This window comes from Colletotrichum godetiae (genome assembly GCF_030913485.1).
Source record: "Colletotrichum godetiae strain CBS 193.32 chromosome Unknown BDP55scaffold_5, whole genome shotgun sequence".
NCBI lineage: Eukaryota > Fungi > Ascomycota > Sordariomycetes > Glomerellales > Glomerellaceae > Colletotrichum > Colletotrichum godetiae.
This window is the reverse complement of record NW_026851253.1, coordinates 588,177-611,045: the sequence shown is the minus strand read 5'-3', so window position 1 is coordinate 611,045 and position 22,869 is coordinate 588,177. Positions and strand designations below refer to the sequence as shown.

The 22,869-nt window shown below is 53.3% G+C and overlaps 7 protein-coding genes across 7 annotated transcripts; 4 read left to right on the top strand and 3 right to left on the bottom strand.

The window, feature by feature from the left end:
• Positions 1 to 3,029: 3,029 nt before the first annotated feature.
• Positions 3,030 to 4,506, bottom strand: BDP55DRAFT_543355 (galactosyl transferase GMA12/MNN10 family protein; the record flags this gene model as incomplete). Its single annotated transcript, XM_060568401.1, has 3 exons — positions 3,030 to 3,693; positions 3,745 to 4,027; positions 4,080 to 4,506. 3 exons carry the CDS (start codon positions 4,504 to 4,506, stop codon positions 3,030 to 3,032), a joined length of 1,374 nt encoding a protein of 457 aa, XP_060434477.1.
• A 3,791-nt stretch (positions 4,507 to 8,297) lies between these two features.
• BDP55DRAFT_308473 (uncharacterized protein) lies at positions 8,298 to 11,958 on the top strand. The gene has a single exon (XM_060566663.1). It carries the CDS (start codon positions 8,625 to 8,627, stop codon positions 11,715 to 11,717), a length of 3,093 nt encoding a protein of 1,030 aa, XP_060434476.1. The 5' UTR covers positions 8,298 to 8,624; the 3' UTR covers positions 11,718 to 11,958.
• A 432-nt stretch (positions 11,959 to 12,390) lies between these two features.
• Positions 12,391 to 13,986, top strand: BDP55DRAFT_543065 (glycoprotease; the record flags this gene model as incomplete). The annotated part of the gene is made up of 2 exons (XM_060568379.1): positions 12,391 to 12,492; positions 12,526 to 13,986. The coding sequence occupies 2 exons, from the start codon at positions 12,391 to 12,393 to the stop codon at positions 13,984 to 13,986; spliced, it is 1,563 nt and encodes a 520-aa protein (XP_060434475.1).
• Positions 13,987 to 14,403: 417 nt separating this feature from the next.
• On the bottom strand, positions 14,404 to 15,342 carry BDP55DRAFT_542737 (proteasome component PRE2; the record flags this gene model as incomplete). The annotated part of the gene is made up of 2 exons (XM_060568343.1): positions 14,404 to 15,123; positions 15,202 to 15,342. 2 exons carry the CDS (start codon positions 15,340 to 15,342, stop codon positions 14,404 to 14,406), a joined length of 861 nt encoding a protein of 286 aa, XP_060434474.1.
• Positions 15,343 to 15,711: 369 nt separating this feature from the next.
• Positions 15,712 to 17,898, top strand: BDP55DRAFT_648440 (cyclin-K). Its single transcript, XM_060573853.1, has 2 exons — positions 15,712 to 16,609; positions 16,675 to 17,898. Exons 1-2 carry the CDS (start codon positions 16,145 to 16,147, stop codon positions 17,593 to 17,595), a joined length of 1,386 nt encoding a protein of 461 aa, XP_060434473.1. The 5' UTR covers positions 15,712 to 16,144; the 3' UTR covers positions 17,596 to 17,898.
• Positions 17,899 to 19,578, bottom strand: BDP55DRAFT_648433 (dihydrouridine synthase). The gene is made up of 5 exons (XM_060573852.1): positions 19,374 to 19,578; positions 19,228 to 19,306; positions 19,070 to 19,172; positions 18,684 to 19,008; positions 17,899 to 18,584 (listed from the first exon to the last, which is right to left on the bottom strand). The coding sequence occupies exons 1-5, from the start codon at positions 19,415 to 19,417 to the stop codon at positions 17,945 to 17,947; spliced, it is 1,191 nt and encodes a 396-aa protein (XP_060434472.1). The 5' UTR covers positions 19,418 to 19,578; the 3' UTR covers positions 17,899 to 17,944.
• Positions 19,579 to 19,881: 303 nt separating this feature from the next.
• BDP55DRAFT_690588 (phosphoribosylaminoimidazole carboxylase) lies at positions 19,882 to 21,800 on the top strand (the record flags this gene model as incomplete). Its single annotated transcript, XM_060576878.1, has 3 exons — positions 19,882 to 20,719; positions 20,770 to 21,423; positions 21,478 to 21,800. The coding sequence occupies 3 exons, from the start codon at positions 19,882 to 19,884 to the stop codon at positions 21,798 to 21,800; spliced, it is 1,815 nt and encodes a 604-aa protein (XP_060434471.1).
• Between the last annotated feature and the right edge of the window lie 1,069 nt (positions 21,801 to 22,869).

Here is a 22,869-nt window from a genome sequence, read left to right as displayed (position 1 = left end):
TATCCAAAAGGCAAGAGGGAGCTGGATGGAGGGGCACGAGGGGGACAGACAGGCCGGCAGACAAGACCGTGGACAGGCTGAATTGAAACATTTGCCCAACCGCACTCACACATCATGATACATCACACACTCTCACACTTCACACACTCACTCACAACTCACTCACTCGGCCACGCACTCACGTAACATTGCGCACAAGCATATTTTCCCCAGAGCCACCACTCAAACCAAACAGCACTTGAGTTTCCTCTCGTCACACGGACTCATTTCAGTCTATGAGACTCAGCCTCGGACTCGACTCAACTTTTATGAGTTTCGCGCGAACCGTAGTCATACAAATTTCACTTCAATGAGTTCCCTTCCAAGTCCCAAGCCCCCTTCACCGTCAGCCTCACTCAAGAATGTTCGAGCCTCTAGCCGCCTCGGACAACAGGGCACGCGCGGCGGCGCCGAGATATTTGGTATGAGACATTTTGACCCCATTGAGTCTGTCTTGTCCTTCGTTGTCTTTTAATAGTATCTACGCTCTTTTCTTCTCTTCTAAAGTCTCAACCATCTTTAATAGAAATCCCTCGACGCCCATTTTCATCAGAGGTCGGGGTTCACATTAGCTACTGACGAGACTCACTTGCATCGCATCGCACAGCACATTGGGAAAAGCGCAAAAGAGCGAGTGAGAGAGAAAGTTGCTTCTCAAACACACTTGCTCGCATATAGTACGCACACATATACGCACACATGCGGCGCTTCACTGCGGATACTACTCATTGCTTTTGCCGATAGCCGTTTTTCTCGTCATGAACCCCCCCTCCGAAACCCTCTTAGTCCTTTCATATGCTTGTTCTTTTTTCGGGGGAACACATCTGCGATCTTACTGTAAGTTGGGACGAAACACGCGCTTCGTTGAAGATCGACCCCTTGCCCGTTTCCACTCCCTTGTGCCGTGCGCCCGCGGCAAAGCGGCCATGCAGAAAGATGGCAAGGTGGGCGGGTGGAAGTGGGAAACAGATCTTTTGCCATCTCCAAAATGTGGATAATCATCACCCCGTTCGCATCCCCCATCTGCCCAACGCCCGACACTGCCTCACACGCAAGCGTCGCGTTCCTTTTATATCCACAGGACTCGCAATCGCAAGGGAGAAACTCGTGAAGCTTGTGTCGTTGTAACAGACGTAATTCGCATGCAAGTAGTGTAATCAACGTACCGAACAGTGGATGATTGCTGAGGCAAAAAGGTCCAGAGACCCAGACAGAGTCAAGGGTACCAGGCCCCCCTCGAAGGCCCTCCACATGTCAGGGGTTCTAGAAAGCAGGGGACCCGACGATCATCCCGAAGAAACAAGCTGTCGCCATCCGAACAGCCGGCACGGGCAGATCAATATATTTGGAACCGCAGTCCACTCTTCTTCCCTAGAAAGTGATTGCGGGTAGTCCAATGAGTTGGCAAAGAGAGGAGCCATGTAGACAGACACGTGTTGAAGAGTCATAACACTTGCTCCTCCTTGTTTCCTTCTGTTGAGTCCTGTTCTCGTCTATCCGAGCGGGCTTACCAGAGCACGTACCGAAACAGTAATTCTTCTGCAGAAAAAGAAAACGAACAACTCAGGAAGGCCGCCACTTAAGGTAAGGTACCTGATAAGAGGCGAAAGGGAACCGGGCCCAAACGGTCATGTCCCGGCGGCAAATGGTCGCTCCCGAAGTGGAACCGGGGCACCGCACCACCGCCGCGCCACCCGTTAGCCGCCTCCGATAGGTAAGTTTCAGTGCCGAGGGAAACGTCGCTGGCGAGCCGCTTTGTAGCTGCCACAGGCTTTGTATTCCTTGATCCTAACCATCATGTACACTATCCCATACATTGAATCCCAGTCTTATTCACAAGCACACTGGAAATGGCGCAAGCGCTCCGCTTCAAAGCTACGATATCGTGCCGTCTTATATCGCCTACCGTCTTATGTGGTGTTCATGGCCCGGTGGCGATACTTATGATGGCTAGCCATAGTGTCCTCCTTTCCCACCACCATCGTCTCTCACACAACGTTCTGTTGAGCTTTCTCCACGTAAAATTTGGCAAAGTTGGTAGACGAAGAGTCATGGTCCTTATTAACTGCTTGAGAAGCGGAATATCTGCTCCCTACTACCTAATCCCGGCCTTCAATCCCATCCTCATGCAAGGAACATCCTGCCATCGCCACCTAGCCTCATCCTAGGCGCATTTTTCTCAGGGGGGCCTTTGATAAGCTTGTTTGCCCTCCATGCTCTTGATAAAGATCTAGCCAGGCACGGCGGCACGGCACGCCAGATCCAAGAAGTTCGCCATTGGCCCTATGCATCCCGCACCAATGTCAGATCATGCCGGTATTCAATTTACAAATCCAGGGAAGCATTCATCACAACAGCTGATCGTCATGCAAAAAAAAAAAAAGTCACCCTTGGTCTACGGAACAGGTAGACAAGACACATATGAGCGGTAAGGTAGCTAGAGCATAGATTCGCAACGCCACCTGAATGTAAGCTACCTATCACGGAGCTACCTAAGGGGCTGGCGTCAGCTCTTGATGCCAGAAAATCCTCCAGGCGGCTCTGCTCCTCGGATGCTTCCACGCATGTTCTGCAAGTACCATGGCGTACAAGGTCTAATGTAACACAAACTGAAGATTCGAGGGCCGGGAAAAACAATAGCAACCCAAGTTTTTATACATCTCAACATCAGGAAACCTCATCCGAATACTCCTATCCGTCTTCAACGATAAACGCCCTTCGTTTTCGAAATATTGTTCCTTGGTCCGCGAAACCGTCGTTGTAGACGTGTTCTGGTTCTTGTTTTTCATACCGCTCATGAGGGGTGTAGACGTCAGGTTCCCCAAGCTCCCGGGCTTCGCATGCGTATATGTGTAGTTTGCAAGATAGGTTGTGCCTATTGATAAACAGGACGTTGGAAGTGAAACACGGTTGACCAGCCGTTATTAGATGACCCAACGATGATGCGCAAAGACGTATCAGGGCCGTGTCTTGGTAAGTCGTCGGTCGTCTCAGAGTTTGACCTTTTGGCCAGTGATCTTCTCCCAGATGACGGCAATGAGATCCTCTTTGAAGCGTTCCCAAGGATTGCGGTTCAGGTAATAGCTGAGCTCGCGATAGTTGTACATCTCACCCCAACAATCGCGACCCCATTCGCAGCCGGCCATGTTGACGAGAAAGTCTCGGTCATTCTGGTCGTAATGGATACGAGTGTCGTTTCCGTTCTCAGAACAAGCGCCCGGCGGGAAAGCGTTGATCATACGCTGGGGAAGGAAGGCCGTGTGTTTGCGAATCCAGGGCTGCGTTTTGTAGAGCTGCTCCAGAGCGTCCTGTTCCTTGTGTTCCCACTCCATATGCTTCTGCTCGTAGGCGACGGGATCCCACCAGACATCCAACATGCGATCAGCCCAATTGCCCCTCTTAACAAAGAAGGAACCAAGGTTGAAGCCAGAGCAGTCCTGGGAGAGTATCAAGTTGACAGATTCGGACTTTCCATCACCAATGGGACTTCGGGACTCCTCATCCAGGTAGGGGTCGGTGAAAGGATGGCTGATGTTCAGAGGATTGTACTCGTTGATGTCGCGATAGACGTGCTTGCTAATGTCGTTGAAGATATGGTTCTGTAAGGGATATGATAATTCCATGACGTAGGTATTCAAGTCGAGCCACCAGACCCTTTGTCCATCGTTAGTTCAGTCACCCCGGGGATGGAGCACTGTGACTTACCATTCAGCCTTGGGATACTTGCGGAAAGCAGAGCGTACAAAGTCAACCTTCTCCCAGCTTTCGCGCCATTCGTGTGCATATCGCTTCTTGGTGCTCATGTCGACAATCTCAAGGTCATATCCCCATCGGTTGGCGTACTTCTTTTTGTTCCGTACACTGTCACGCTCAATAGCCCATTCGCGGGCGCCCTTCCACTCCATGACACCTCCTCCAATGTTGGCGGCTAAGATGATGACATACTTTTGGCCTCCGCCAAAGTGCCTCCGCCAGTGATAGACAAGAGCTGCGAGATGGTTAACAAGGAAGCCAAATCTGCAGCAAGAGGAGGAACGTACGACTGTTGTAAAAGATGGTCATCGCAAGGGTGAACAGGAGCAGTATCAGCAGGCGTAGCTTCATCTTCCTACCCATGCGCGCAAAGATGTTCCGTATCCTGCCCACGAGGGGAACCTTCTGTGCCGCCCATGATCCTTGCCCCAATTTGTCCTTTTCCTTCTCGACGTATGGGCTCTGGTTGTTGAACCGCGGTAGGCTGCTTGATATCCGGCGCATGTGTCGTGTGAAGAAGCCTTGGTTCTGGGTGGAAAAGGACGGGTATCCGTTCATGCCAACGGTCCTCATCTTGCTCTCCCAAGGGGTAGAAGCGCCGTTGGATGCTGAGAAACCTCGACTCGGACTCGATCGACCGCTGGTGTTGATGGTCAGACCAGGGCTGGCCCAACCGCCTCCAGGTATAGGCGAGGGACTGCGCGAGAGCGACATTGCGGTGTTGGGGGTGCCTGCAGCGATGAAAGAACACGAGCTGTCAGCAAGCGGGCCCCGTCATTCGGTTGTCCAACCCGTATTCGCACCGGTGGAAGGTCGAGGCGGGGGGGTTGGAAGATGTAGACATGTACGAATAGGTGTGCCACGGGGCCGGAGTAGGAGTTGAGGAAGAGAACGGGAGGATGATGCAGGACAAGACGTACCAGGAATTGGCGCAAGACCAGGCTGCTGGCCGTGGACTCCCAGGAATTGGGAAGAGCCACGGTCGCCTGGGCCGTCAACGTTGACTGCAAGACCGCCAGATGCAGAGGAGCGGCGTCGGTGATGCGAACGTGCTGGCCTGCGATCGCTGAAGGACGAAGAGGCGGCGAATTGCTGTGATTGATCCAGGATGAAAGATTATCGAGGGTTGTGACCAGATGGCACTTTACGAGCCGTCTGGTAACAACGCGATAGCCAAGAAGTATTCGCTAAAGGTGTTGGTGAAGGGGGTCGATGTATCCGAAAAAGGGGGTCCCCTCTCTGTCTTCGGAATAGGCAGAATGGCTTCTGGTGGTTCGTGGAATTCGGGGTGAGGCTGTACAGGTAACCCAGCCAGGGGAAGGTGTTTTGCTGCGTGGGCAGGGCAGGTCGATGCAGGGCCCGGTCGGTAAGGTAGAAGCTTGGAGGGTTATGGGACGGCAGTCAGCCAGAGCCCTGGTGTAAGGGATTGGTGGCTCGGTTCGGTGGTGCTTTTCCCGTAGTAGTTTCGATGCGACGGAACAGGTGTAGACAGACAGGAGAAAAAGTGTTAGGGAGGAGGGCGAAGTGGAGGAGAGTCGTCTCCAGGGCGGGTCACTTTTTTTTTTCGCGAGGGCGTTCGTTCACGGCGCTGGTGGCTGCAGCAGGAAAGAGTGACCGGGAATTGACCGCCTACTGCCACTGGCGTGGGGGGGGGGAAAGGGAGGGGGGATAGCACGCGGAGACTGGAGTACAGTACTTCGTACCTAGGGGGCAGGGATGATTGCTGACGGATGACAATTGACCCAAAAGAAGCAGAAGCTGCGGAGGCCGATAATGGAATTCCGAACCTTTCCAACACAACACAACACACTGGCACAATCGCGTTGCTGTCAGTATGAGTAAGGTACGGAGTAGTGGCAGGAGGGAATGTTTGATTCGTAAGACCAAGAAAGGGCCGTTTCCTTTTTGTGCGACTATTTGTTGATTTGCTCTTTTAATCGTCTCGTATCTGCAAAGGGAATGGGCTGGGCCCAAGCTGGGCAATAATATCCTCAAGGGAGGCCATCCATCCGGTTGGCTGCCGTCCAATCCAACCCATTGTCAGTCTTTCATCTAAAAAAAGGGCCCTTACTCTTTATTGTTAACCTCTTCTCGCCTGGAGTACATTGTAGAAGCAGTAATCCGGTGCATCTAATCTTTTTTCGGACGGAACGTCTTTGCTGGGTGCCAGAATGCCAAGGTTTCAAGGCTTCTAGCGGTCCGCTGACATTAAATCATGGGCCCTGCATTGACTCGGGTAGCCTGAACACTGCGGCAACGCTCATGCTGCAGCACTGAGACAAGTCAAGTGTACCTTGAAACTAGATGATTAAAGTAATAGACTCAGAGCCCCCTCAAACTCTCCCCTCTCAGTCCCCCCAGACGGCCGCGATTGACGTCTTAATCGTCTGAATATCGTGATAAGAACGATGTCATAGTAGGGGATGTTATCAGCAGAAACCCCCCCCTATGGATAAACCATCCTGAATTGAGTTCACTTGATACACGTACAGATGGAGTCAAGGGAGAAAATGACACAGACTACATATGGCATTCACAAGCTTGTCACAAACATCAGGGATATCAATAGCTTGCTGAGGTAAGGGGGTAGGTAATGAAAACGCTTTTTAGCCAAGACATGAACTTTGAGGTATTTCAATGCAGCCCTTGTGTACCTTACGTAGAGAGACCCCGCATGTGCAGGATTGAGATGCCAATGGATGTCGAGTGACGTTGCTAGCATGGTCTAAGGTAGTGCTCCTGACATTCAGCCCTTGAGCCGCGATTGACAACTTGGCACGAATTGCACAATGGTGCAGCTGGTGGTTTGCTGCTCAGAAGCGGAATTTCAGGCGACGAGCTGCAATATTGCAATTCCAGACAACGTGATTCTTGACATGTTTGATCTTCCCGATTGGAGATTACGTTCAAGATCGAGTGGAGCTGCCCTCGTCTTCTGCCCCAAGTCTGGACCATTTTTTAAATTAACAACGGTGTTTCGGTGATGCCAGCATAACAGCCAAGATGCCAACTCCACAGCCACGCTTATTCGAAATAATCCTGCTGAAACAATCGCGTCAATGTCCATCCAAAGGCCGGTGTCCGATTACGTTGACGATAACTAGATGAATTCTCTTGTGCAGTTGAAATAGTGTACTGCTCTTCTTTCGCCTTGCTTTTTGGATGGAACGCTTAGGTTTGCGATTCAAAAAGCCCGAGCTTTCCCTCGTCCATTGCGACGCAGCTAGCTGCACAGCCACTCAATGCTCATCGTCCACCTGCTCAAGACCTGAGACCGGATTTGTGTGGCCCTGTTATTCCATCCCACAGTCATGACAAAAAAAGTCCCAAGGCAATGGTAAACGAGGGGTGACGGCTGCCGTGCAGACACGTAACTTGTGAGATAGAATGACGGGCGGGAAGGAAAACCTGTACCTCTGCCACCTATGCGTTGTGGCGCCTGAAAGACGTTCCAGCCGACGAGGCGTGATATCCGAGCTCTTGACTCGATCGCTTCCGATGCCGATGCTTTGCTCCATTCCAACGCGTTGCTGTCTTGCGGAGGCCCCGAAAATACCTCGAGTGCTCTGGCAGCTTGTGTCATGACGTCTTGTATGAGCATTCCAGCTTGATAAGAATGCAGCGCGTGTGTTACGAAGCATACGTTGGGCACATCATAACAAAGGGGCTAGCTTTTGTCATGGCTAGCACGCCAGCCACTGACTTGTTCTCAAGTATGGGGCATCAGCTAAAAAATTGAGCAATTCAACTTTGGAATTGATAGAACCCGGCCCGGACAGCGGCATCCAGCGCTGTCTCGGGTCTCCACTCCTTCGGCGAAGTAAGGTACGGAAGACTCTCCACTAACGGCATGCGTACGTTACGGGCTCGGTGAAAAGTGAATCTGTCGGGCGGGAAGTCTATTAATAAGTTGGCAGTGGCGTTTGTGGTGGCTTCAGCCACACTTTGCTCCAGCCACGTCAACAAGTTCCTCGCGAGCCACCCACCACACGTGCCACAGCTCCCCATCTTTCTCGACCTCAACTACCTACCTTACACACAGTCATTCTGCTCATCGTGGTTCACTGAATGATGTGATTCGGCCACGCGAGATGAGCCAACAATTTGTTCATGGATGTCCTACATGCCGCTGCATCCCGCAGAGCCGTCCTGCCCTCCGTGTAACCGCGGCCAAATGAATGGCCAGTGTTGCGGTTGCCTGTGCAGGCCCGAGAGCTGGCCAGCGGCACCACGGCCAATCAGAAGCCCGAGATGTCCAACTGGGCGCCTACTTCATACTGCGAACTGCATCGCCCAGCCAAACATCGTGAGGCCTGGCCGTGACCCATGAACTCAAAGACGCCGTGGGGTGATTCGGCCCTAGTCATATAATGAAGCTACCTGCTCCTGCCGCGCCATTGTCCTCCTGCTTGTTTCGTGTTTCCAGACGTAGTTGAACGAATCTCGGTGGGTGGCTATCCGGTTTCCCTTTTGTTGTTCATTGTGCGCCTATTCACGACTCACAGTCGAGTATTCCCTCTGGGAGAGTTCGTTGTCAATCGTTGTAGCACTTTCATTGGACCTGCCGTTCCTTCCCTCTTTCCTTCCTCCCCCAAAACATCCACCATCAATTCTTTCAAGGCCACGCCTTTGCTCCAGCTTGATACCCACCTCGACCACGGAAGCCTTGCATTGATTCGAAGTAATCCTTTTTTTTCTTCTCTTTTCACGTACAGCATTTTACGAGAGGCTCGAGATATTCTCTACCCTCTCAGCAAATCAACTATATTTCGACTTCGACTTAACGCATTGTCACTTCAAAGTTGCGATCGAAGTCTTGTTCCTACACCAACATGCCCTCACACGGGGCCACCGTGCCTCAACGGCAGCCATACGATCATCGACATGATAACGAGAGAGAAGACTGGGAAGAATGGGAAGATGAAGATGTGGTTACCCCAATCATGGACGATGACCAAGAGCTCATCATGGACAAGACGGCCGCTCCCAGTCCCCTCAGACCAAACAAACCGGCTTCGACGAGATATTCGCAGCCTCGATACTCAGTTCAAAAGCTGAGGCGCCTCAAGTCCCGCCAGCGGCAGAAGGCGCAGAATGCCAAAGCAGGGATCAAGGTGGTAACGGATATGGCAACATTGCGACAGCAGCAACAGAGCCAACCGAGCCGGGTTCTTGATCTCGAGCAGCCCAAGTTCGTCGACGCAGCAGCATTGAGAGCCCTCGAGGGCTCGCCCAATTCTACGTCAGTTGGCAACTGGAACTGGCTGAAGATGAAGAAGTCGGACCCAAACGCAAAGTCTCCTCAAAGCGCCGGCCGCAGCCCACTGGAGCAGGACCTATCCCCAAACGACCGTCCGATTGTTATTGGCATCGCGTTGCCGTCTGAGATGGCCGACAGAGAAATTAGTCCTCAAACGGCCGTCATTGAGACGCCGCACGACCTACCGCCGAAATACACCAACAAGCCTACCATGACGGGCAAGCCAGTCACTTTCACACCATTGACTCCCTCACAGCAAAAGTCTGTGTGGAGTCCAGACACACCAGACACCACCTCTCCTTTCCAGTCACCACACCGCACTTCTAGCATTTATTCTCAAGCAACAGGCCTTGGAGTTGGAGTTGGTGCTGGTGTTGCTCATGACGCTCCTCCTGTTCCTGTAGTGCCTTCTACCTACAAACAACAAGAAAGAGTAGTGAGCGTCGTTCTCAAGAACAGGGATGACGAGGACGATGAAGGAGGTAGCCCATGCACCTTGTTTGAGGAGGATGGGACAGCCACGAATCGACAAAAGCCAACAAAGGCCAAGGAGGCATCGAAGAGCCCAGACAGCGCGGCAACGCAGACTCGTGGTTGGTGGGATCACATTACGACACCCTTTCTAGAGAGGAAGAGTCCTGTTGTCCCACCTCAGAAGAGTGAATCACAGCCAGTCAACTCATCATCGCATGACGACTGGTGGAGTGAAAAGGGTGCCAGGATTTCGATCTCAGAAACAAAAGCCTTACAACCTACGGTATTCAAGCCACAGGAAGTTCAGCAAGTTATTGTTCAGGGACTAGGCCTTCCAGCATCTCCAAGACCATCACCACGCAATATAGAGGCCCCGATAGTCAGAGTTCCCACTCCGAGAAGAACTCCATCACCACTCATGGACCGACGGGATTCTTCACCTGCATCGTCTTCTCGGTCAGCTACTCCTCGACTGCAACCCCGGTCAGAGAAAACACATCTTGCCGAACCCAGCCCAGCTCCCTCAGAGCAGCCGCCCCCATACTCTCCTCCTCCGCAACAGAAGGCCGTCAGATATCGAGCTGTCTTTCCCGCAGGGCACCCATTGCAGTCACTTTACCCCCCATCTCCGGGACCAATCTCGCCAGCCATTAATGGGACAATGAGTTCTCAAGGTGGCATCAACATGACCGACATACCCTTGACACCAGCGCCGGGAGGCAACAGCCCTGCTCCTGGACAACAAGGTCGTCTTCCAGAACGATTTGCTGGCACATTTGTGCCACCGGAACATTTCCTTGCAGCCGAAGGAAATGGCCATCGCGTTGAGCGGCAGCTTCGTCGCCACGAAAAGGAGGAAATTGCAGCTCGCAAAGCTGGAGGTTTCTGGAAAGGCCGTGGGTGCATCCCCGCGAGTGGATGCTATGGTCGCAGCGGTCGTGAAGGCCGAAAGAGAAGACGCGTGTGCCTTGGTGTATGCGGAGCCAGTCTTTTCCTCAGCATTCTCATCATTGTTCTCTGTGTTACCCTCATCCCGCGAAACCACGTATCTGCGCCAGTCGACAGCATCTTTCTCAATCTCACAAACTTCCCTCCGATGCCAACTGGAGTTCTCTCAGTTGTTAGCCCAGACAACACCGCCGCCGTCACTGGCTGCAGCAGCCCTTCGACTGTTTGGAGCTGTGCACTTCCCAAGGAAGATCAGGAATCTGTGGCCCCCAACCGTCCCAACCAGCCGACTTTCACCATGCAGATCCAGTGGGATAACAACACCCGCAATCTGTGGAATGTGCCCAATGGTGAACCTCCTCGGCCTGGATCTACATCTAGGAAGCGGCAATTGAACCTTGGCGGTATCATAGCCAGGGCTGGGGCAATTATCAAAAGACAGAACCCAGTATTCACCCCCAACCCAGCCCCCCCTTCCTTTGAGGAAATGTATTTTCTCGGAAATACGACAGACAGCATTCTGTCTGATGATAAAGCCGGCGAGCCGACTCCGTTTTATCTCAGCATCCTCAAATCCGCCAGTGAGACTGTCAGCCCTTACGCCCTGGGTAAGCGTCAGAGCTCAAGGAACTCGACAGATGATTTTGGCATTACGCTGCCGGCCCCAGACCTTGAAACAGACGGCACCGGAGCCCCTGCCCAGCTTTTCCCACACGCCATTCAGCAGCCCGTTCGACTGTATGACCGTGGCCTCCCAACGGAGCACTACGGTTTCTACACCTACTTCAAGCGCACCATCTACCTCAAGTCTGTCACCACCCTCAACGGGACTGAAGGCGAGAGCAACGTGCCGCTCGACAAGGACGGCGGATCTCGCAGGAGCGAGGCCAAGTTCCTCGTGACGTGGTCTCAGACACGTTTCCTCGTCCAGATCTGGACCCGCTCGGCGAACACCACACAGCTACTCGCCGCGCCTGGCACCATGCCGTACCCCGTCACGATCAAGACGGATACTCACGGCGGCGAGTCGGGCGAGAAGTTCGTGTGGCACTGGCCCGTCAATGATCGCCAGGGCATCGACACGAGTACACCGAAGCTTCTTCCCAATGATATAGGCTTTGGAGGAACGACCGTGAACCCGCGGAAGGATAAGAATGCTTCCTTTGGCGGTTTCGACGGTGGCACCGGCGGCTGCCGGTGCGAGTGGGTTAATTTCATTGCTAGGAGGGACAGCGGTAACTAAAGACAATGAGTACTTCACAAGTAACCATGGTATTCGAACGTCGGTATGGGTATAAGAGCCGACTTGTATAGGGATACGAACAAGATCATGGAGTTAGAAACGGGAAATATTAGCATTATGAGCATCACTACATTGCATGGATGGTACACGGGAGGAAAAGTATTTCAAGAATGCATGGCAGCTAGAATCTGCCCAGTATCTTAATCAATGAACTATTCCAAGAAACTCATGTATCGGAAATAGTAACACACGCGCAAGTGAATTCTCCAGTAGAGCATGAAATCGTGTGCATGATGCGTACCGAGTCCCTGAATGCGTTGGGAGATCTTGACCTCTGCTCCCAGCCACGCTGCCCTTCGTTAGGAAAGCAGAAGGAGACTTATCCGGGTACAGCGTTCTTGACAGACTGAAAGTTTGACAGAATGGCAGGGTGTCTCTGCTCTCGTTGGCATAACTAAAATTGTTCCGGGCCTGGGCGATATACCAGGCGTTGTGCTGACGCGCTGGAATCTCAGCTTGATGTGGAAGCGTGTAAGTCGGTGTGCACTCGGTGAAGACGGCCGATAAGATTGCGACTGATAAGATAAGAGCTCCGGAACTTCTCATCAGTGCATCGCGACTCTCCTCGTACGAAGCAATTCCCAACACCAATGTTCACACAAAGCCCCCCTCAATGCGCCGACATCCCCTCACGATCCTCCAAAGATGGCGTGTTCCATCTCTTCTTCCCCATCGATCCGTTCACGGTAACCCGGCAGCCACCCCAGCAGCGCATGTGCGGCCGACACCCTTTCGACAACGAAACCAGCACCAGCACCAACACCGCACCCTCCTGACCCTCGCAATCGAAACCTCGTGCGACGACACCTGCGTCGCCCTCCTCTCCAAAGACCCCGGCCCCCTCGGCCGCGCGACCCTCCACTTTCACCGCAAAATCACATGCGACAGCACGGCCTACGGCGGCGTCTACCCGCCCGTAGCCCTACGCTCCCACGACGCCTCACTCGCGCCCCTCATCGCCGAAGCCCTCTCGTCCCTGCCCCCAGCCACCGAAGCAAAAGCTCGAAGCCACGATGACGGCGACGTGATACAAGAAGGAGGGCAAAGGGGAGGTCGCACTCTCGCACGAGAGGTCGGTTCATTACGCAGCAAAACGCTCGCAGTCGCCGGCACTCTGCGCCAGAAACCCGACTTCGTAACGGTGACCCGCGGCCCCGGCATGTCCGCGAACCTCGCCTCCGGGCTCTCGACGGCAAAAGGCCTCGCGACAGCCTGGCAGGTACCGCTCCTGGGCGTGAACCACATGCAAGCCCACGCCCTCACCCCGCGTCTCATCTCCGCGCTCGCCCGCCAGGACCCGACGACATCTACAGCGTCCTCGTCCACCTCCTCCCCAGCGACACCCGATGCCACCGCTATAAAACCAGAATACCCCTTCCTCACCCTCCTAGTCTCCGGCGGCCACACCCAGCTAGTCCACTCCCGCTCCCTCACATCCCACCGCATACTCGCCTCCTCCGACAACATCGCCGTGGGCGACGCCCTTGACAAGGCCGCTCGCCATATCCTCCCGCCAGACATGCTAGCATCTCACGGAGACGTCATGTACGGCGCCCTCCTCGAACGCTTCGCCTTCCCTGACTCGTTTCCCTCCTCTACATCGCCATCAGATCCCCCAAGCCAGCACGACTATGACTACAAATACACCCCTCCTCTCCGCCGCGTCGACGAAATCGCGCCGTACACAGCTCCCCCGCCCTACTCCTGGACCCTCCACCCTCCCCTCTCCACTTCCCGCGCCTTATCCTACGAGTTCAACGGTCTTGGTAGCGAGGTCCGCAGAATTGCCATAGCAAAAGGCAACTCCATGTCCCTCGAAGAACGACGGACCCTCGCCCGCGCCACCATGCGCCTCCTATTCGAACACTTGGCCACTCGTATCTTCCTCGCCCTCGCCGCCGAGCCGGAGCTGAAACATGCACTGAAAACACTCGTCGTAAGCGGCGGGGTCGCAAGCAACCGCTTCCTCATGCACGTGCTGCGGAAGATGCTCGATGTCCGCGGGTTCGGGCACTTGGAGATCACGGCGCCTCCGCCGGCATTGTGTACGGACAATGCGGCTATGATTGCATGGACTGGCATGGAGATGTATGAAGCTGGCTGGGAAAGTTTGCTTTCCGTACATCCCGAGCGCAAGTGGTCGGTTGACCCTGCCAGCGAAGAGGGTGGGATCTTGGGTGTCCCTGGATGGAGAAGAAGAGAACATTAAAAACTCATGATACCCAGTTCTTGTTTTAACATCACCTGTAATAACAATGCAGAAGACGCACGAGAATGAACTTGTATCATAATCTAGTGTACAAGTTACACAACAACTGCACTCTCCCTTGAGAGTACGGATGTCGAAAGGAAAAACCTGACAAGCCATGCTCGATTCTGCGATTGCGCTCGATTTGCCTGTCGTAACCGTTCTATTCATTCGTTTGCAAGGAAATACCACTGTCTTGTCTCCTTGCATGTCATAGTGATAGGTGAGATACATCGCTCTGGCCCGGCAAAAGCGGGACCGGCGCGAGATTCGGTCTCAGGCTTCGCCTGAAGACCGGCTGAACGCGGGATTCTGGAGGGAGCTCCATGACACGTATGATTTCAGCGGTACCAATTCACTGTCCTTCTCCACCGACATCTAGTCCAAGTCGGCAGTAACGTTGGTGAATTCGCCCTTCTCCAGCTTCGTCTTCCAGAAGATGGGATTCGTGTCGTTGAAGCCGTGCTTGACCCAGCCCTCCTCCTTGACGTGGTAGAGGTTGATGAAACCACCAGAGTAGGCGTCACGGTGCGTAGCGGCAAGGATACTTCGGCTACCGAGGTCGAGAGCTTCTTGGTCGGTCAAGTCGTAGCGGTACTCGGCGTCCAGAACACCGTAGGCGAAAGTCTGACCACTGCCGACACAGAAGAGGTTGCCAGGCAGGCGAGTGCCGTCCGAATCGACGTAGTACAGCGCGGGGCCCTCCTCCTTCGTTACGCCGGCACACATGGTACCCATGCTGAGGCCCATGCCCTTGTATGAGTAGACAAGGTTGGCGAGAATCTTGGACGCCGCAGCGACAGAAATGCGGCGCTTGTGTCGGAGTTCGTGGAGGCGGCACTGCATGCCCAACCATGCGAGCCAGTACTGACAGTCAGCGGCACCGCCGGCCATGGTGCCCAGAAGCACCGAGTTGATCTCAATGACCTTCTTGACCGTTTGCGAAGCAATCCAGTTTCCAGCAGTAGCACGGGAGTCGGTTGCGACGATGATACCGCCTTGGAAACGGAAGGCGAGGGTCGTTGTGCCATGGGCAATCTTGATGGGGCAGTCGGGGTTGGCTCGGTCGTCTGTTGCTGCACGGAGCCAGGATGACGGCTGGATTGAGGGGTTCTAATGTCAGTCTGATCGTCCATCTCAGGTTTAAACGGACAAATAGTCAAGAGATGAACTCACATGTGCGACTGGGGGCATAGCAAACTTCAATGACAACGGCGGCGCTCCGCCCAGGAGCTCAAGGTCCTCCTGCTCATCGTCTCTGAAGGTGTTGTGTTGCTCGAACGCCGGGCGGCTGTACTTGGCCACAAGGCTGTCCATCTCGGCGGTCAGCAGGCGGGGAGGTCTGTCGAAATTATTCGGTCGGTAAGGTGTGATGAGTGTAGAGAATTACTTCTGAGCGGACTCTCGTTGGTGTTCGTGGAAGTGTTGGGCTTGGTGATGATTGGAATGGAGATGGGGTTCTTTGACGTTGACCTGGGGGATAGCTCAGGCAGCTCCATGCTCGCGTCACGGCCAGCTTCAGCAGGGAAAGTGCGTACCGAGCTGGTTGATGCCTTGTTGCCTGATTCAGAATGGGCAACTGCTGCAGGTACGAAGACACCTCAGCACCTTCGTCCGTGTGTCCGTGTACATCTCAAGCTTACATAAGGTACCGGGTGTCCATCCTACCTACGGATACATTGAAGGGCGATAGCCTCTGGCTCGAGCATGGTGTAATTACTTTCGACACTCCTCGCTCTCAAAACCCGTACTCTCCACAAACATGATAATTTCTCTTAAATTTACTCTTAATTGCCAGACCTCGGTGTTAATCAACATACTAAACGAATACCTTACCTCCCTAACTGATTATCATCTTCGAGCTTGCCGTCCGATGTACCCGCCCTGCTGGCTGGAGATAGGCACCTTAGCAGGGGTCTAAAGTGATCACGTGGCTAAAGTGATAAGATAACGCGACTCAAACAGGGTCGAAAATCCACCTCAGCTAAACCAAGGAAACGATTCCACCATCATCCAACACTACCATTTGCGACGGCGAGCGCCATTTCACCCATGATCATCCTCTCACATCAACTCTCACCAATCGCCGACTTGAAAGAATCACAATAACCTCGCGGCGATGGCTAGTATCGATCGCTACCGGCCTTCGAGAGAGGCCTATCAGCCTCCCACACTCCCCCCGGGTCCTCCACGACCAGACCGGCAATCCAGATCTCCTGCGCGTCGCCTTGAAGTGCCGCCTGCAGCTCCATCTCCTCCGACACATTCATCGCGGACCTCGCCTCCGCACCCCCATTCTCAACGAGACACGCGTTCGCCACAGCGCTCCAGAGCGCAAACACCAGGACCTCCGCCCAATCAGTGGTACTTCACCCCCGACGAAACCTTGAGCACACCGAGTATCCTAGATGGCATTTCGCCAGCAGAGGAGCGCCTAAGACGCGCGAAGGGTGTCAACTTCATATACCAGGCCGGAGTTCTTCTTGATCTCCCCCAAATCACCCTTTGGGTTGCAGGTGTCTTCTTCCACCGGTTCTACATGCGATACAGTATGGTGGAAGAGAAGGGCGGCATTCACCACTATGTGAGAAATACCTCTGTCCAATTTTCTGTTTAACGACGATCATATTTGTGTCTTATAAGTGTCAGGCGCAACCCGCACTTCCCAGATCCAAACGAGGGACCCAAAAGGCCCAAGCTGAACCAATGCTGACGGAATCGACTGAACAGAATATTGCAGCCACTGCGCTCTTTCTCGCGAATAAGACAGAAGAAAACTGTCGGAAAACGAAGGAAATTATCATTACAGTGGCAAAGGTCGCCCAGAAGAACCCTAAGCTGATGATAGATGAGATGAGCAAGGAGTACTGGCGATGGAGAGACAGCATTCTCATGTACGAGGAGTTGATGCTGGAATACCTCACATTCGACCTCATGGTGGAAAATCCTTACCAGCGTCTCTTCGAGCTTCTCGGCCAACTCGACATTGTCCACAACAAGCATCTGAGGCAGTCGGCCTGGGCGTTCTGCAGCGACGCCTGCCTCACTTCCATCCCTCTGCTGCTCGAAGCACGCGACGTTGCCATCAGTGCCATTTTCTTCGCCAGTATACACACACAGCAAAAGATCGAAGACGTCAACGGCGAACCGTGGTGGAGGGCGCTGAAAGGAAACGAGGACAAGTGTGCTAAGGCCATCGACATTGTCCGCCAGTTCTACACTGAGAACCCGCTCCGGAAACAGAACCCGTCTCTGCCATCACCGGCCTTTGACCTGGCCAATACTCGACAGCCGAGGGATCCGATGAGCCAAGACGCCCTCTCGTCTACAGCAGGCACGCCTTTTGAGCTGGACAGAGGAACACAAAGCCCAAGAGCTCGGGCCAATGGCCGCGACGACGTCACTAATACCGAGTCTGGGTCGCAGGCCACGCTTAAGGAGCCGGAGAGAGCAAATGGCAACAGTCTGGCGTCCCCAGGAAAGAGGAAGGAAGTTGACTCGGATTCCGAAGGCAGAGAACAGAAACGAGCACGACTCTCCGACGAAGATGAAGGGGAGGTTTTGGACTAGGAGCTCTACCTTAACCTGTAACATTGTAATAATTCTACGGACCACGGGCGTTGGAGGTCCATCGCATTTCAAGGCAGGTATTCGGACAAAGCGTCGATGAGAACAAGACGACGCTTTTGTAGCATATTGGTCACGCTCTCAAGGCGCCTCCAAGCGCGAACATTCTGGTTTGTGCAAGAGTCACAGCACGCTTTCAGAGATACGGCGTTCATAGGGCGGTAGCTTGGCAGAGGTCGTGACGCAAGCGATACTTTGCAAAGGTAAGGAATACCTTGGTAGTGATTACATTTTATAGCGAATGCATCATGCCTAAAGTCAAAACACTGCTGCAAAGTGAGAGGGTAGCAGGTCATGGTATAGGAATTGTAGAGCTACGTCTCGGCTCTCGATGAAGTCCTTCCGTCCTGCCCGTCTTACGATTGATTGCATCATCCAAGAAATCCATCACGTCCACCATATTGTCTAGAGCGAGTAGTGTTGCCCTCTCCTGGCGATTCAGCAAGGCGCGCTTGTCGGGACCCATACCTGGTCCGCACATCTCGTGGAGGTGATGCTGAACGAGCTTCACTGGCATCGGGGCGCGAATAACATGGCGCATGAAGCATTCGACAGCCTCCCACGGACAAGACTCGAATCCAGCGTAAAGAGCAGGGTTTGCGAGGATACCCCGGGCAGACATGAGACCTACTAACTTGGTGCCACTGGGGGTGAAGTCTGTGTAGCCATTGTGGCCGTTGATTGTTGTGGGTTCTGAAGGTTCTTCTGGTGCTTTGGAAACTGTTGAGAGAGGCAATGTTGCCATGGAGAAGACATCGCCGGATAGGAGAATTGGGAGCGTATCGCCGTACTTCTCGAGGAGAATACCAAGGGATTCGGTGTTAATAGGGGTAGTGGACGCCGTGTGACGGGTACGGGGGTGGATCGTCAAGAAGTCGATGTTGCGGTTCAGGGGGTTGCCAATGACGGTGTCGATGAAGTCCATCGTCTTCCTAAGTAATGGAGCATGTGAGTCAGCGGAGAATGGATCTGTAGAGGATGGCTCCATAGATAATGTGAGCGAGAAACTCGGGGGGGTAAGGTTCACTAACCTCAAGTCCTTGTGCACACGGATCTTGACGCTGACGCTCCTGCCCTTTGGACTGTCGATATCCCGCTCCTTACCAACATGCCAGCCATCACTAGCTAAGCGTTGACGAGTCTCAATGACCATGTCTCGCACGAGCTCGCGCTGCTCCATGAGAGCGGCGCCAAGGGTCTCTGCACAAGCCCATGACTGAGGGCACCCGCAGTTGAGGTCGACACCGTTGACAAAAGGGGCGGCAAGAGATGATGAGCGGGCGAGCTCAAGAGGGCTGTTTGCGCCAAACTGAACTATCGTGGGGGGTTGTACTCCACGAGTAGCTATTGTGAGATCTTGGTATATGAGTTAGCCCGTGAAAATCTAGCGGGGTGAGGCGCACATGAGTCAACGAACCACTATCACGGGCAAAGTTGTTGCGGTTGAACTCCTTCGAGAGGATCATGGGTGTCCAGCAGAGATCGGTACCATATTCGTGGACGGTTTGACGGAAAGCGAGCTGTGGCAACATGAGTCAACGATCTCCTTGTCTTGAGATATCGAAATTTAACCACCTTACTGTACCTCACCATAGGAGCTGAGACGTTCAAAAATCTATCCTGGCTCTTGGCAGCATCGAATATTTTCAGAGGACTACGTAAAGTGACTTGATATTAGTCACCTTGACTCATAGTGATTGAATGTAAGTTTCAAACCCTACTGTGTCCTATCTGAAATAGTTCCGTTATAGAGGTCGGCCGCCATGGCGTCAATATGAGTACCCACGAAAGTGAGTGAGTGTTGAAGTGACCGAGTTGAGATTGGATGAGAAACGTGGATACGTCGAGTTGGGACTCACTCACAACAGAATGGAACGTCGAAGGCGCCTGCAGTGAAGAATTACAGCGGTTCTTAGTGGAGCAGGGGGGGCCTGTGGCGTCAAACCCAGATGGGCGATCCTCACCTGGGCTGTCATAGTGGGGGTGGGGCTCTCTGGTGACGATAACGGCGGGGTGACTTTTCACCGCCTGCCTAATGAGGCAGAATCCTGTAAACTTCCTGCGTCAAAACTTTGCTCTACCCCAGCGATGTGCTTGCATTAATGAGTCGTTCTCTCCTCGGGAAACATTCTCTCCACCCGTCTTTTTACCTGGACCATTCCTTTTTGCTGCCTTGCTTCCACTCACCTCCGCATTCTCGCCATATCAACCTCAGAGTCGATTCTCACAATGGTCAAGAAGCCCGTTATCGGCCTCCTTGGAGGCGGCCAGTTAGGCCGAATGTTGTGCGAGGCCGCGGGGCCCCTCGGCATTGATATCGCGATCCTGGACGAGGCCAATTGTCCTGCGAAGCAAGCCAACCAAAATAGCCGGCACGTCACGGGTTCCTTCAAGGACCCGGCCAAGATCAGAGAACTGGCTGCCATGTGTGACGTCCTCACTGTCGAAATCGAGCACGTTAACACTGAGGTTCTCGAGGAGATTGCAACCCGCGGTGTTATCACTGCGCCGGGCACCGTCAAGAAAGTGCCTTGTCACCCTCATTGGCAGACTCTACGCCTGATCCAGGACAAGTACTTGCAAAAGGAGCACTTTGCCAAGGGCGGTCTCCCCATTGCCCCTCAGATGGCCATTGAATCCGGTCCTGCTATGCCTGAGAGCCTCACGGCCGCTTACAGGGCATTCCAATTCCCATTTATGCTGAAGGCGAGAAAGGGCTCGTATGACGGCCGTGGTAACTTTAAGGTTAGAGGCCCTGAGGACTACGAGGAGGCTATCCAGACGATGGGCAAGCTCTCACTCTATGCTGAGAAGTGGGTGCCTTTCGAGATGGAGCTGGCTGTCATGGTTGTGCGGACTGAGGATGAGGATGGCGAGTTGAGAAAGGTCCACACTTATCCGGCCGTTGAGACTATTCACGAGGAGAGTATCTGCACCAAGGTGTACTACCCACCCCGCCAAGTTAGTGTGGATGTGTGTGAGAAGGCACGCCAGGTGGCTGGAGATGTTATCAAGACGGTGAAGGGCAGAGGTGTCTTCGCTGTGGAGATGTTCTTGCTGAAAGACGGTCAGTAGGCTGAGATTCAACACCTTGGGGATCAACTAACTTGATAACAGGCACCATTACCGTCAACGAGGTTGCTCCCCGTCCTCACAACTCAGGCCACTGGACCATCGAGGGTGTACCCTACATGTCGCAGTACAAGGCGCAACTCCACTCCATCTTGGACATGCTCCCGCGATCTATCAAGCTGCAGCCTCGTGTCTCTGGCGCTCTGATGCTCAACATTCTCGGCGGTGCCCGTGAAGACTCCCACGACGAGTTAGTCGACTTGACCACGTCCTTGTATGATGACAACATGGACGTTTTTCTCCACCTCTACGGCAAGTCGTCCAAGCCGGGCCGTAAGATTGGACACATCACTGTGACGACTCACTCTGCCAACTCTAGCTTGGAGAGGCTAGCAGCGCCTCTGATCAAGGAAGTGAACTACATGCGCGAAGCGCGACTTGATGCTTCTTCAGACCAACTCCGCCCGCAAGACTCCCCTGCCAAGAAGACCAGCTCCCGAAACACTGATAAGCCCTTGGTTGTTGTTACCATGGGCTCTGACTCTGATCTCAACGTCTTGAAGGGTGCCTTTGAGATTCTCGAGCATTTCGATGTTCCGTATGATCTCGACATCACATCTGCTCACCGTACGCCCCACCGCATGGTTGAGCTTGGAAAGACCGCCGCGCAGCGGGGTATCAAAGTCTTGATCGCAGCTGGTAAGTCTACGTATGATCATTGATCCTTTAAGGATGATGCTAATATAACCAAAGCCGGCGGTGCTGCCCATCTTCCAGGCATGCTGGCATCTGAGACAACAGTGCCGGTCATCGGTGTGCCCGTCAAGGCCACTCACCTCGACGGTCACGACAGCTTGTTGAGCATCGTCCAAATGCCTCGCGGCTGCCCCGTGGCAACGGTCGGTATCAACAACTCGACCAACGCTGCCCTTCTCGCAGTCAAGATTCTCGGATCGTCTAATCTTGAGTACCAGCAAAAGATGGCTCAGTACATGAGCAACATGTCCCGGGAAGTTGAGCACAAGGCTGCCGAGCTGAAAAGGTTAGGCCCTGTTGCGTACCTCGAGAACAAATAAGGGAGGGTGAAGAGAGTTTCTTGGCATGTGTGGAACTTCAGTCCACATTTGGACAGCATTGATTGATACCAGCAAAGGCGTACATAGGGGAATTAGAAAATAACAGCTAAGGGGCAGTCACTAAAAGGACCCAAACGTTGAATCCCGGGATGATGCTGCACTGCCGTACTATCACCTTAGCTGTCGTGAGAATGAGAAGGGGCTGTTTCGTCAAACAATTGTCGGCGAGATGCATGAGGACTCGCCGTTGGGATATGGCCAAACACTGGGTAGGCGACGTGTGTTACTGCATGAAACATGAACGGAAGTAAGTATGAACCTACAACTCGAACATTGTGAGTAACACGTGCCGATTGTCCTTGTGTGCAAATGACCTCTTGCTTCGGAGACACTATCGTAGTGCCTTCTAGGTCTGGTGATGATGATTGACCATGAACAATGGGCCATCTATCATTTTCCTTCGGGAGTCAGATATCGAGAGCAATGACTTAGAGCATTCGACTACTATTCTTTCCACTCGGGAAGTACGTAGTCTGTGTCTCGAGAACGACTCCATGGATGATCACCGGGTCACCCAAAAACAAACCGTTAGGATCAAACCCACCTCGTGCTACGTATCTTCATCTTGATTCCCTCTTTTCACTTGACTTTTTATGTTCCAACCATAAACCTTGCTGAATACGGCCTCGTTTTTGTGATTCGTATTCGATTGGCATGTCCAGGAATGTGTGATACGAGAAGGAGCTGTCTCAAGCGTGGCGATCCCTAACAGTCTGACTTTCATCAAGGAAGGAACCTCGTGACTATGTAGGAAGGATCAAAGTGCAACAGCGAGGCAATAATGGCGGACTACATGATGACCAAGAGCCCGCCGTGGCTTATGTCTCAGTGCGACGTGTGTGGTTCCTCCCCGCGTTCCTGCCAACACGTTCTTGACTTAAACAACGTGAGGGGAAGACAGATGGCCAAGTTGGGCAGGTAGAAGTGGTCAATAGAGTTCCTGGGCACTACTAGAAACCACAACTAAAAATCAGAGAAGAAGGAATCGGCAGCGTGCTCGTTGCTATTC

What these genes read in the sequence shown, in the direction of transcription:
- BDP55DRAFT_308473 (XM_060566663.1), top strand. Translation starts at nt 8,625, where the DNA reads ATGCCCTCACACGGGGCCACCGTGCCTCAACGGCAGCCATACGATCAT.
- BDP55DRAFT_648440 (XM_060573853.1), top strand. Translation starts at nt 16,145, where the DNA reads ATGGCTAGTATCGATCGCTACCGGCCTTCGAGAGAGGCCTATCAGCCT. An exon ending in AGGGCGGCATTCACCACTAT is followed by an intron (nt 16,610 to 16,674) that starts GTGAGAAATACC and finishes TATAAGTGTCAG; the next exon opens with GCGCAACCCGCACTTCCCAG.
- BDP55DRAFT_648433 (XM_060573852.1), bottom strand. Translation starts at nt 19,417, where the DNA reads ATGGCGGCCGACCTCTATAACGGAACTATTTCAGATAGGACACA. An exon ending in CTATGGTGAGGTACAGTAAG is followed by an intron (nt 19,173 to 19,227) that starts GTGGTTAAATTT and finishes ATGTTGCCACAG; the next exon opens with CTCGCTTTCCGTCAAACCGT. An exon ending in CAACTTTGCCCGTGATAGTG is followed by an intron (nt 19,009 to 19,069) that starts GTTCGTTGACTC and finishes TCATATACCAAG; the next exon opens with ATCTCACAATAGCTACTCGT.